The 12,963-nt window shown below is 43.5% G+C and overlaps 1 protein-coding gene across 1 annotated transcript in view; it reads left to right on the forward strand.

Moving 5' to 3' along the window:
- The first annotated feature begins 5,248 nt into the window (after positions 1-5,248).
- The window catches only part of PPA2 (inorganic pyrophosphatase 2), a 38,743-nt gene continuing 31,028 nt past the window's right edge, over positions 5,249-12,963 (forward strand). The window contains exons 1-3 of the mRNA XM_069783350.1: positions 5,249-5,413; positions 7,211-7,275; positions 8,973-9,017. Coding sequence (XP_069639451.1) covers positions 5,266-5,413; positions 7,211-7,275; positions 8,973-9,017 — 258 coding nt within the window. The 5' untranslated portion in view covers positions 5,249-5,265. The remainder of the gene's footprint in view (positions 5,414-7,210; positions 7,276-8,972; positions 9,018-12,963) is intronic.

A 12,963-nucleotide genomic window follows, 5' to 3' on the forward strand; every position in this document is an offset into this window, starting at 1 on the left:
CGCACTAAAACTTCATGTTTCCAGACAGTATTTTTATAGCTGAACTGGAACCTTTTTCTCTTTTTGTGTATGTGCACATATGTGAAAGAATGAATGAAAGAATGAACAGGAAAGAAGACTATTTGGTGATTTCTGTTTTGTGATGGAGTAACAAAGATAAGAGTCTTAAAAAAAAATTAAGTTTCAGTTCATACTCACAAATGAAGTTTTGGTGGGAGTTACAGTAGGCTGAAAATCCTTGGTTCATGGGGCTTAAAATGAACTCAGTACAGATGCCCAGGAGGGAAGAAGTGGGCATATCCTACAAAGCTTGACTCAGCCACAGTGTCCTGGCCTCTTGATAGGCAAATCGCTTTCTAGGCAGAGGTCCAGAGAAGTTAATCTGGCAAGTGAATTCTAACACACATTACGGGGAGCCTAATGAAAAGCATCATTAAAAACAAAACTAACAGCTCAGAGAAACAGTTTATTCAAAGAAACCCAGGGTATAAACTTGACGTCTTCCCATACACGATAGTGAATATCATGACCAAAACTGAATTTTGCGTAAATACAGAGGATCAGCCTTTTTAAAGCAATAGACTTACTGAAGTGAGTTCACCACTACAAAAAAGGGTTTGAAATCTCACCCAAGGTACTTAGTTTCTTTGGGATAGGAGCCTCAGTCTTTATTCACATTGGGATGGAAAGTAACATAACCTGATAAACCTAATTCTGGTTACTGAAATACACAATTTGTTCCTTTTAGTTAGATGATGTAGTCTTTTGCTGCCATCAGGCATTTGTCAGCACGTAAAATGCAAATACGTGTGTGAGTAGGCTGCACGTAGACGTTCTCTCCCAAATCCAGCTGTGCCAATGAAAGAGATTACTGACTTGAACAACTCGTCCTCCTCCTGCTGCAAACTGTCAGTGCAAAGATCTGCAGGAGTTGTTCATGCTTAACTTGCTTCGGCTGAAAAGCAGCCTGACTGACTTAGCCCACGTCCCCAGACTGCCTCAGCTAGCTTTGCTTGGCTTGATCTGAACTAGGGAGCACTGATACGAGCTGATCCATCAGCACGTTGGTGAGATGGTGATGGCTGAATGAGTGTAGCACTGGCAAGCAAGTGAAGGCGGTGACCTGTTCCACAGAGGCGGCTGGACGAGGAGGAAGGCTGTCCATGGCTGCTGGCCTTTTGCACACGGGTAGCAGCAAAACAGAAGGCTGGCAGGAGCTGGTTCCTTCAGATTAATGGTTTTATAAGCCATGGATGTAGAAGTCATATTAGAGCAAAAGTTAATGATAATGATGTGATCACCAGTCAAGAGCAAACGCACTGAAATAGCACATAGTTGTACTAATGAAGTTCTTCAAAGCCTTATTAGCTGAAAAGATGAAAATGATTTTCATTCAGGAGGAAGGGAAACTTTTTTTTCAAAAATTGTAATGTTTTCTGCATTTAATTTGCACAGCATTTTCATGGGCAAAACATTCATTTTATATATATATGCTTGTGTGTGTATATATGCAAAAATATATATAAAATAAATGTAAATGTACACTGCAGAGTACAAACTTTTAAAGAAAGGATGTCCTTCAGGCTTAGGTGATTATACTGCTGCTGAGTTTTTGCTATACTCCAGTGGCATTCTGCTGGAATGAGATTCACCCCTGTGCAGAGGGCAAGCATAAAACCTAAGTACCATGTAAGTCCTACTTAAGTCTTAAGGACCTGGTTCTAATTCCATTGAAATAAATAGCAATATTTTCATTGTCTTTCAGTGGGAGCTGTTTCAAGGTCAATAAATGGGATCAGTCTTATACATGCCTTTTGCTGGCCCAATTGGAGTGATACTTGAACAAGCGGGATGTAAAATGCTTGGGAATAAAAAGAGGTGAAATAATACCTTGGTAGTAAAATCCCTGGTAATTCTGGAGAATTTGCTTAAGGTAGATAGTGGAACCAAAACATTCATTTGTTTCAAAGATTCAAGAATGTTAGGTAAATTTATTCTAACCAGGAAGCTGGTCTTACTCAAATCTGACTTGAGGAGTACTGTGTGTACTTCTGCCATATTCTGTGTAATATAATGTATGATACCAAGAAATACAGTCAAACCTATTTAAAGCTTTATTAGTATTATTTCTGCAGTACTAAGAGAATTTTGGATACCTTAGAGTACTAAAACATCATGTTCTCTGCTCTGGGAGCATTAACAGGGTTTCTGTGTGTTTTTCTGCTTGTCCTGGTTTCAGCTGGGATGTAGTTAACTGTCTTCCTAGTAGCTGGTACAGTGCTATGTTTTGAGTTCAGTATCTGAAGAATGTTGATAACACTGATGTTTTCAGTTGTTGCTCAGTAGTGTTTAGACTAGAGTCAAGGATTTTTCAGCTTCTCATGCCCAGCCAGGGCACCTGACCCAAACTGGCCAACAGTGTATTCCATACCATGGGACGTCCCATCTAGTTTAGGAACTGGGAAGTAGGGGGGCAGGGATTCGCCGCTCGGGGACTGGCTGGGTGTCGGTCGGCGGGTGGTGAGCAATTGCCCTGCGCATCATTTGTACATTTCAATCCTTTTATTACTACTGTTGTCATTTTATTAGTGTTATCATTATCATTATTAGTTTCTTCTTTTCTGTTCTATTAAACCATTCTTATCTCAACCCAGGAGTTTTACTTCTTTTCCTGATTTTCTCCCCCATCCCACTGGATGGGGGGGGAGTGAGTGAGCGGCTGCGTGGTGCTTAGTTGCTGGCTGGGGTTAAACCACGACATGCTGCATCATCTACCCTTGCTAGGTAACATGATGGCATCTATTTATGCATCTAAAAAGCGCCTGCACAGAAACTCTTTCATATTTCATAAATTCCAAGTGTTTCACAGCTGATTTCCCATTACATATGAGAAAGCTTTAGATAAGACCACCTTCACAACACAAGGCAATGGAGAACTCCACGCTCAGGCTTTGTGCATCTTACAGGGACTCCTGGCCACAGCAGTGTATTTCATTTCCCAGCTTGTATAGGGAAATAAATATATATTGGACTCCTTCTAGAATAACCTTACACCCAACTGCCAGCTTTGCAAGTGTAAAAATACTATGTGTGTGCTCAGTAAGTGATTTTCAAAGGCTCTAACCTCCCATAAATGAAATCCAGATTCCTCAGAACTAAGCAGAGGTGGAAGGCTAGGCCTATGGCACATGTTTGTTTTTAACCTTGCCTGTTTGAGCAGCAGGCCAACTCAAAGAAAGAGCAGAATAGATTTTTTTTTATAATAGAAGAAATTTCTCTACAATTTTTTTTTTTATTATTCCACATGAAAAACAGATGATTTGCCCCCCTGACAAAATTAAAAAATGAAGAACTTCAAACAGAGACCATACATAAAGAATTTCACCCCCACATGTCCAGTTGAGGAGGTTACCCCTGAAAACCTTGCATTTGGTGAACTCAGTGAAGAAATACACCAACTCCTCTGGTGAAACACCAAGTACTGTTTTGCAGCTTCTGTGGAGGTGGGTAATGGGTCTGCAAAATATCCTCTCTGTTCTACTAGAGATAAGTCTGTTGTGACAAATATAGCAAGAAGTGGCACAAATCAGAGGAGACCATAGCACCCCCCCCCCCCCCCCCAGCCTTCATTGTCATGGAAAATCCACGCACTAGAATACAGTTCCCTTCAAGATCCAGAGCAGCAACTAACACATCATGGGGGAACAGTGACTGAGGCCATCATGAAAATCAAACACTCTAGTGTAAAATAATGCTGGGTCCTTACTCCACACACTGAACAGACAATCCTGACGCTTTTGAAGCCCAATCTACCAAACAGTCGAGGGGACAAATAAAGGGAAGAAGAAGTTATATGCTGTTCAAATCTGATGGAAGAGATTGACTTAGCCTTTCTGCTGCAAATAAATGATGCCCAATAACATTTAAAATACTGTATAAAATAATCAGGGTAACATGGAGTTATCCTGCAGAAATCTTTCAGGGTAATTCAAATTTAGTGGGCACAGTTGACGGTTGGACTCAATGATCTTAAAGGTCTTTTCCAACCTAAATGATTCTATGAATCAGAGTTAAAATTCAAAGCTAATATTGACTACTTTTAGAGATGAATACACAAGATTATTGGCTTGGGATTTAAGAGTGACGACAGCAACAAAAAGTGTTTTGCCTCAGTTTCTCCATCAATAAAATGCAAATAGTGGTATATGCCCCTTTTCAGGAATTTTTGAAAGATCCATGAATAAGAAGCACTACTCCAAGAACTACCACCCATATCGACAGATGAAATGAATTCAAAATCCTCCTCAAGGATCAATGAAAAGAGAATTCAAAGTAATCAGATCTTATGTAGGGGTAATAAGCTTTAAAAACAGCACAACCTGAATACAGATGAGAATCTAATTTAAGTGTCAGCAGGGTTCAAAATAAAAATGCATTTACCATTGAGAATCCATGCAAATAGCCCGCCTATAAGACTGGCTTGGGTGACATAAAACTGCGTGCCAGGAATAAATAAATGCTTCCTTCCCTAGGGAGCAGCAGGGTAGGGTCTTCACACCGACACGGGCCTTGGGTAAGGATAACAATCCTGCTACCATCACCCCTAATTTTGCATCCACAATTTTGACAGTGCTGGTGGCCTGAAAGCACCTCAGCATAGGTACAGCCGGAGTACCACCTGCCCAGGCTTGCCTGGCTCCGGCTGGGAGACACTTGCCACCTCAAGTGGGTTTTGGTTTTTTTCTTCATTATTTTCTACTCGATGGAGCCCTCCCTTGAGGCCGGGCCTGTGCGGTCACCCTACAGCCTCCTTCTTCCCCTGAGGTGCTGACCCTGGCCTCGCCAGGGGGAAGCAGCCACCTCCGGGGGCCCGCAGGGAACACGGAGCAGCGCCTGGTCCCAGCAGCAGCCACCCCCTCAGGAAAAACCTCCTCCACACTGCCGCCCTTTCAACGCAGCCTGTGCCGCCGGTGCCGCCATTTTGGGCCTCTGGGGCTAACGGTCGTGCCCTCCCTCAGGTGGCAGCCGCGGCCGGGCGCGAGGCGGCGGCTCTCCCTCGTCGCCGGTGAGGCGGGAGGGGACAGGGAGCAGCCCCCGGCGACCGCCATCACCCTTCGCCGCTGTGCGAGGTTTCCCGGTGGGGGCAGGCGGGGCCGGGGGAGGGGGGGGGGGCCGGCGCGGCGCAGCGCAGGCCCGAGCAGCGCAGGCCCGAGCAGCGCAGGCCCGGCGACCGCAGGAAGGGGAGGGAAGGCGGCCGCCGCCATCATGCGCGCGCCGCCGGGGCTGGTGCGGCTGCTGGCGGCGGCGGCGCGGGGGTGGGGGCGGCCGCCGCGGCGCTGCCTCGGCGCCATGGCCCGCTACGGCACGGAGCAGCGGGGGCGGCCTAACTCTCCCGATTACCGCCTCTACTTTAGTAAGTAGTAGCCCCCGGGCTCGATAAAACCCCTTCCTTCCCCGCCTCGCGGGGTGCTGCACGGTGGGGAGAGGCGGCGGCTCCCCGCTCCCGCCGAGGTCCCTCGGGCTGGCTGAGGTGTCGCCCCTGAGCCCCCACCCCCTCCAGGGGGGGCGGGGGGGTGTAGTTCTTCTGTGGAGAGCGAGGGGGCTTCCTGGCAGATCCACTTCTGCAGGGGATGCTGTGGGCCTGCTCGGTCCTGGAGGCTGGTGTGCGCGGCCCAGGCGTGGCCTTCCCCAGCCCCGCGAAGGCCGCTGGAGGGGGAAGAGGTGCTGGGGGGGCCGGGGGTGAAGCGCTGCCTCGTGCGGTGTTGTGGCAGCCTGGGCGCAAAGGCCACGGGGCGCTCTGGGAGCCCAAGGACAGCCTTGGCCGTGGGAGCCTTGCTTCGCCTTACTTCGGCGGTATGACAGCCCAGTGGGAGCACGGCCTGTCCCCAGTGAGCAGGCCAGCCCTCCCTCCAGAAACGTCACGGTGAGGGCAGGGTGGCATCCAAAACATGGGGCTCCAGCCCCGAGGGACCTGTGGGGCCAGCGGCAGCAAGTGGCACCGGGAGGGCATGGGCAGTGCTCCAGAGGGCTTCTCAAAACCCAGTGAGAGCTGGTGGTGTGCAGGCTCGGTATTACGCATTTTAGTAACAGTGTTGTCTGTTTGTATGCCACTTCTCTAGCAGTGGTCTTGTACGGTTTTGGTCCGTTGACTTACAAGCAGTTAATTCTGACGTCCGCTGGTGTGCGAGATGCAGAGGCGTTGGCAGTGTCCTGCCAGAGCTCCCTTGTGCTCAGTCCCTAGGGGGCTGCCAGCGCAGGAGTTCATCTAGAGAAAGTCACTGTAGTTAGTGGGAATAAGCAGCCTACCACTAAACTTTGTTTTATTTGGGAGGAGCATCCTGGAGGCTTCCAGGAGTTGCAAAACCAACTACCATTTACTCCTGCTGAGGTGGTCAAAGTACAGTCCAAAGCTAAATGAAGTCCCTTGTCTGCTTTTCCCTTTACTGTGAATAGGGATGCTAGCAGAGGAGAAATTCCTTGGGATTTGTGTTAGCACCTTATATTGTTGATGTTTCTGTTTCGATGCAGTACTTGGGCTTTTAGTATGTTGAAAAATTTCTTAGTAGTTTGAAAAACTTAAGTAGCCACTCGAGTGAATTTTGTTCCTTTCTGCAGTGGGAACAAGGCTGAGATGCAGATTGGGCCTCCATTAAGTTATGTCAATTTCTGCTGGTTTTGAGCCTTGGTGTTTCATGTCTAGGGCCTGAGCAATTATCCCATCCATCCCTCACTTATTCTTTTGGTCAAACTTTGTCCTACTCTGTTGGGATTTTCTCTTTGTGGTCGTGAAACTCAGTTTATTAGAAATACAGTGAAATCGCAAGGGCAGCATTGCTAGAAACCTGGATGAATTCACTGATCACTCATGGAGATGAGGTTCTCTTGGTATTTTTTTCTGTATTAATGGTTGTGTATTGCTGGGGAGGAGGATAAAAGAGAATGAAAGGATCTTCTCATCTTTACATAGCTTCTATTACCAGGTAGTCAGAAGGGTCAAATTGAATACCAAAGCAATAATTTTGATTCTGATGAATCCTTGTCAAACAATCAAATTCCTTGTCCTGCGCATAGGTTATTTTTTAGCCCTTGGAATTAAGAAGTTTAACTGATTTGTAATTGTTGCATATCATACGTTTCTGTAATGTGTAATAGCAATACCAACATCTTATCTTTAGATTTGTAATGCTACCTTGTTTTGTTTTGTTTTCAGAGAATGCAGATGGTAAATATATTTCCCCGTTTCATGACATTCCACTGTTTGCTGGATCTAAAGAGGTATGTATTTATGCCTTTAAACACAACTAATTTCAAGTTGATAACAGTTTTGCTGGTGTTCTTTAGGTAAAAATGCAGTTTTTAAAAGCTTTTTTTTTTTTTAAGCAATTAACAGACAAATGTATAGCATCAGAAAGGACCACTTTAACCCAGGCTGATTTCTTACATAGTACAAGCACAATAACCCCACCAAATTTTCTCTGCTGAGTTCAGTAACTTGCACTGAAACATAATGACTACTGTGTAGACAAGCCTAGGTGTCTCTTTAAGTCTCCAGGTGATTGAGGGTGGGGGAGCCACTGTATCTTGTGTTAATTCTCCTCTGTGTTTAAGGTTTGTGTTTGTGTGCTTGAATTCATTTTCTACTATTACTCTTAAATTGGCATTTTTCTACATCTGCAATTAAAAGTGTACATTTCCTTGCAGTAGGAGATGTACAGCACATGCTTATGTAACTTATGGTGTATTTCTTTAATTCCCAAAAGGAGCATTATAATTGGAAGCCAACAATAATGCCCATGAGAGAAGTGGTAATCGCACCTTTGGAGAATTACAAGGCGTGAGGTGCAGCTGAGCACTTTCACGTCTTGTTAGCCACACTCCCTGGAGTTTCATTATAGCAATAATGAAACGCCTGTTTTATGTGTCACCGGTGGGAACTGCCAGTCTTTGGTTTAGACTTAGGTTTGCTTATTATGGTATGCTTGTTACACAAACAGGTTGGGAGGGTTTCGGCCATTTTTTTGATTTGTTGCTGGGTCTCTATGGATGATATGAATGGTGAGAAAGGTCAGCAGTTGTAACATGTTCAAATTGAGACTTTTGAACTAATGAACCAATCTCTTGAATTATTTAAACTGAGAGATTAAAAATATGCATGAAACCTTTTTGATCAGCAGACCCTAAGCTTGCTAGTCAATGGAAGAGGTAAGTCTCATTCAGAGAGTCGTTACTAAGATGCTCTGTTCAGTGGGTGCTATTGCTGCAAGAGCAACGGGGCATTTTCATCACATATTCCCTGGGGGCCTTGCTGTCCCTGCATCTAGAGTTTAAGGTTCGGAGGGGTGGATTATAGTCTGTGATTTTTCTGTAGAATAAATTATAGTACAGCGATATCTGATGGATGTGGAGAGGCTTTCATTTTGGTGTGTGAGCAAGGAAAGAGCATTCCACAGGATATAGGGGCCTGAGGGGGGAGCAAGAAAGGGAGTCATTGTGAAGGTCTCTGTTAATTTTGCTTTCTTTGCAAGAGGAGGATTTCAGGAGTTGTATGTTATATTCTTCTCCTCCCCTGCTCTAAGCTTTGTGGACTTTATTTTATGACGGATAACCCCAGCCTTATTTTCCATACTAGTTTTGCTTGTTTATTTTGTTTTTTATCTTTTTCAACTGAACAGAAGGATGACTGTGTTATTAATCAGTTGAGGGCAGGCCTAAATTGCTGCTTAAATTTTTCAGTGGCTGGGAGAAAGTGGATGTGTCCTTGTACATTTTTATCTTCCTCTGTTAACATCTCTAAGGTTATAATTTCACAATGAATCACAACTGAGTCCTTCTAAAAGTTGTAGTTTAGGCCTTTATGCTCACAAAGGGATGTTCCAATTGCATTGAAAACTGCTGTTGTCTGTATTTATGTGAATATAGTATTGCTCTCTAATGTTCTTTGTACACTTCTTTACTTCACTCTTTCCCTATAGGATAAAGAGATTCCTGCAAAGAGGTCAAAGACTACTGGAACTGAGGTACTGCTAAGTTTTTCATTTTGGTTTTAACTATTCCCTCTATTTCCTTTCCCACATCACTATGCTATTCTGCAAAGTGAACTTGCTCTCACTGAATAGAGTTGACATATCTTCAAATGCAAGTCTTCTAGGAGGAGAAGGCTTAAAGCGATTTAATGATCTCCTCTTTGAATGGGCCAGAAATGTCAGCATTCTTTTATTCATCAAGATGTTCTCAAAGGCAAACACTTTTGTACCACTCTTTGAAAGGTTCGTTATGACTATTGCAGCATAGATATGGTATCTTTTCTGCTATTGCATTCTGAAACATTTGCAATAAAACCTCTGTTAATGAAATATTCATTATGCTCTCACTGTGGGTAATCTTTGATATATATACAAAACTTCAGAAATCCTAAGTATGTTAGAGCAGAAATTAGACTTAGTATCTGCTTTTTAGCACTGAGGATATGTGGTTTTCTGTACTCATCTGGGAAGCCCAAAGAGCAATCAATCACATCTACTGATGGTTTAGCATTAACCAGCACAGAAGTTAAGCCTAACAGAAGCCCCCAAAACCACGGAAGGTCTGCTCAGGCTTTTTTTGTGAAACAAGATTTGTTTGTGCAAATGTATTTTCCAAAATACAGCATTTTTTTCAGTGCTTTCCCTGTCATAGGAGTACCTAAAACTTAGTAGAAGAAAGTGGGCGGGGGGGGGGGGTTGAAGAAACAAACTATGCTTTAAGGCCATGATGTGTGGGGGCGTGTATGTGCCCCAGCCTTTATCTTCTCATCTCTGTTTGGCCAGTCATATTGCAAAACTGTAACTACCCATCCGATGTGAAAGAACTGTCCTAACTGTCTGGGTTCTCATAGTTTTGCAACTAGTCTGTGGTACACTGGTTCTTCTGCTGTACAACGGTCCCCGCGCAATCCTGCATTATGTATTTCCGCTCCCTTTGCCCTGTGATTCATTCAAGCTACAATGCCTAGGTAATGCTTTTTAGATTTCCTGTTGCTTGATGCCCATTTAAATACTATTTAGTAGATGTAGAATCATGCCTGAGAGGTGAACTCTTGAGGAGAAAGAGTATGTGCCAGTAGCCTTTCTCAAAAATCATTTGTCTTTCAACATGAGTTCTTAATTACTGCTCTTGCTGGAAGTCAAGTATTCTGTTTCTTACCTGCTTATGAATACTGTGACAATACCAGCTGGTTGCAAAGGTGCAAAGCTTGTTTATGCAGTGTCTAAAACTGTTCAAAACTGCATTTGTCTGTGTAGTGGGAAGCATGATAGTTTGTTGAAAACCACGTTTGTAGTACCGTTTTTATTGATCTCTGGATCAGCCTATGGAGCCCGGGGGAAAAATGCCAGTGAGGTTGAGCAGCTCTTGCTTTCTGGGCCAGTGTAGCCAGCTCCAGAGCTGCTTCACATAACTCCTGCTGTGAGAGCACTCTGGACTGTGGTTTAATAGAACTACAGAAAATGAGCAAAGGCGAATGTACATTGCAGTCTTTGTGGGCTTCTGATGCAAGTAAGCAAGCAAATGTGCAGGCTAGAGGGTTTCCAAACATGCTTGGTGTTTACTTAGATGTTGAAATGTGAGAATGCAAATCATTTAGAAAACCCTTTCTCATCATCATCTTTGGGGGTTGGGGATAAGAGAGAATATAGAGGGATCTTTGGCTTCAGGAAAGCAGTTTCTTCTTACACTGGGCTCTTCAGCAACTCTCCTCACCTTGGCTTGGTGAGAAATGCATGCCTTGTGCTTGTATGTAGGGAAAGCAGAGCTTAATCAAGGGATAAAGGGAAAATGAGGAATTTAATGCCATGTACTGATTTCTGAAGACCTTTGAAGCGCTGTACTCCTTACTCTTGTCTAGGGATGCAAAGGGTACTATTGGTACCTGGTGTTCAGTTGATCCTTGCACTGAATTTGTCCAGGATTCAAAGGTGATTGTTTCTTTTGCCCTGGAAACACGGTGGCATCTTTAAAACTTGTGGTTTTAGTGTGGCAGTTATTTGTTACTCTTGACAAGGGCAAGCCCTTTTAAGAGTGTGTGTTAAATTATGCTGAACTGGTGTTCATCAAATGGCAGTTCAGCTGTGGAAAATGAAGATAATTCTGCATGAGTCTCTTCAGTCTAATCTACTTTAAATTGTTCTTGGCATTCCTGATGCCAGAAAAGACGGTCTCAAAATAGAGGAGTTTTAGCTTTCAACGTTCGTGGGATAGGGGAATGCACGTTGTACAAGTCTCTTAGCTGTTTTGCAGTCTCGGCTTGTAGTTCTAAGGGAAACACTGTGGTGTTTCTGTATGAACTGTTCTCAGCAGTGCAGCCATTTTTTTTAACATTTTAGACCTTCCCAAATCTCAGTTAAATTTAGCTTTGCAGCCACTGTTGACAACTGATCTTTTTGCTTTCACAGATGTTTTTTGGCTCTTTGAAGACTAGAGAGAAGTTATTTTGAGGGAGAAACTATGCTGAAAGAAATCATATTCAGCTTCAGTCTCAAAATTATTACCAGCTTGCTATCTGAACCTCTGCTTTGTCTTAAGCATTGCAAGCACTTGGAATCTACTGCCCAAGTAAATCTCTGTGGAAGGTATCAAAAGTTTCACATCTGTTGTCTGGAAGAGTGGGTGTTCCCACTGTGGTTACAGTCAAAACTGTCAGAGCCTGATTGTTGAATATGGTCTTCCATGTCTAGCAGGAAGAATGTTTGAAGAGGTCACTGTTTTCTTTTCAAGACAGGTGTGACATGTTGCTTCCCTGCTGTAGTGAAAGGGTTTCTAATCTACTTGTCATTGTATGTCTTTGGTAAAGTATTCCCATGTCGTGTCATTCAGAGGACTCAGGTGTTCTTGAATACTAAGTTTTGTTTAAAATCTTGGCCTTGGTAAGGAATCTGTCCAAGCATGTAGAGATTGTAGTCCTCTAACTTGCAGACACCCATAAGAGTATTTGAAAAAAAAAATACACAAAGAAAGAAACAAGACAGCTTTTGTTTTGTTGCATCCTGTGGGTTGCACAGTGCTGGAATGCCCTTGTGGACTTCAGTTGAATTGCTCCTGTCAGGCAAAAACATCTGATAAATGAACTAGTCAGGTGAGATATAAGGGGTCATCAGAGTGGTCATGTAGTCTGAACAGGTTCTCTGATAGAAGGCCTCACGCTTGGAACAGTATTCAAAACTGGTGTCAGAGTTGTCTTATGATAAAGTCAGTACGTTTCATAAGAAAGGAAAAGCTGTCATCATTTTCAGTGCAGTACAGGTGCAGACTTTGTACTGACTTTGTATTCTGTCTTAACTACACCCTCTGTAACCTTCTTTGGTCATGTTAGACATTTTTTTGGTATATGTAACCTGGGCTGTAGTGTGTCCATTATGTGTGTTCAGGGACTTGTGTGTTCCAAATTTTAGATTATCAGCGAAGCCTTCATCCTGATGCTTGAACTTGCCCAGACTTTTTCTGTGGATGTGTCCAATAGCTGCAAGCCTTGCTTTGTGTTCTTATAGATTAACAAATACTGAGAATAGAAGTAATCTTCACTCAGTGGTCCAGTTAAAATCTACTGGAGTAGAGTTGGTTTATTGAGAAAGTTGCATCAGTGATTTGATCAAGCTTAACTTCAAATTGATGGTTCCTTAAACTTGAGAAAGTCAGTGTTTCATTTTCATTCATGTCATGGTTGTACACTGACTAGTTTTGCAGGTGAATGTGTCCAGTAACTAGTTTATCAGAGAATATGCCTGACACCACTTTTGGGATACCTGTGGGTAAAAACTTAGGTAGTGTTCGTGATTCCCTTTTCACTATAACGTGAGGGAGGTACACTATGAAGAGGCCGCAGGCACTCTGTATTTATGCTGGGCACTGCATTCCTTTTTTGCTGTGTGGCGTGTTAATTTATATTGGAGAAGTTCCATTGACTTCTCATTTAGATACAGTATATTTGCT

The sequence above is a fragment of the Haliaeetus albicilla genome, chromosome 1, assembly GCF_947461875.1.
Source record: "Haliaeetus albicilla chromosome 1, bHalAlb1.1, whole genome shotgun sequence".
In the NCBI taxonomy this organism is placed as follows: Eukaryota; Metazoa; Chordata; class Aves; order Accipitriformes; family Accipitridae; genus Haliaeetus; species Haliaeetus albicilla.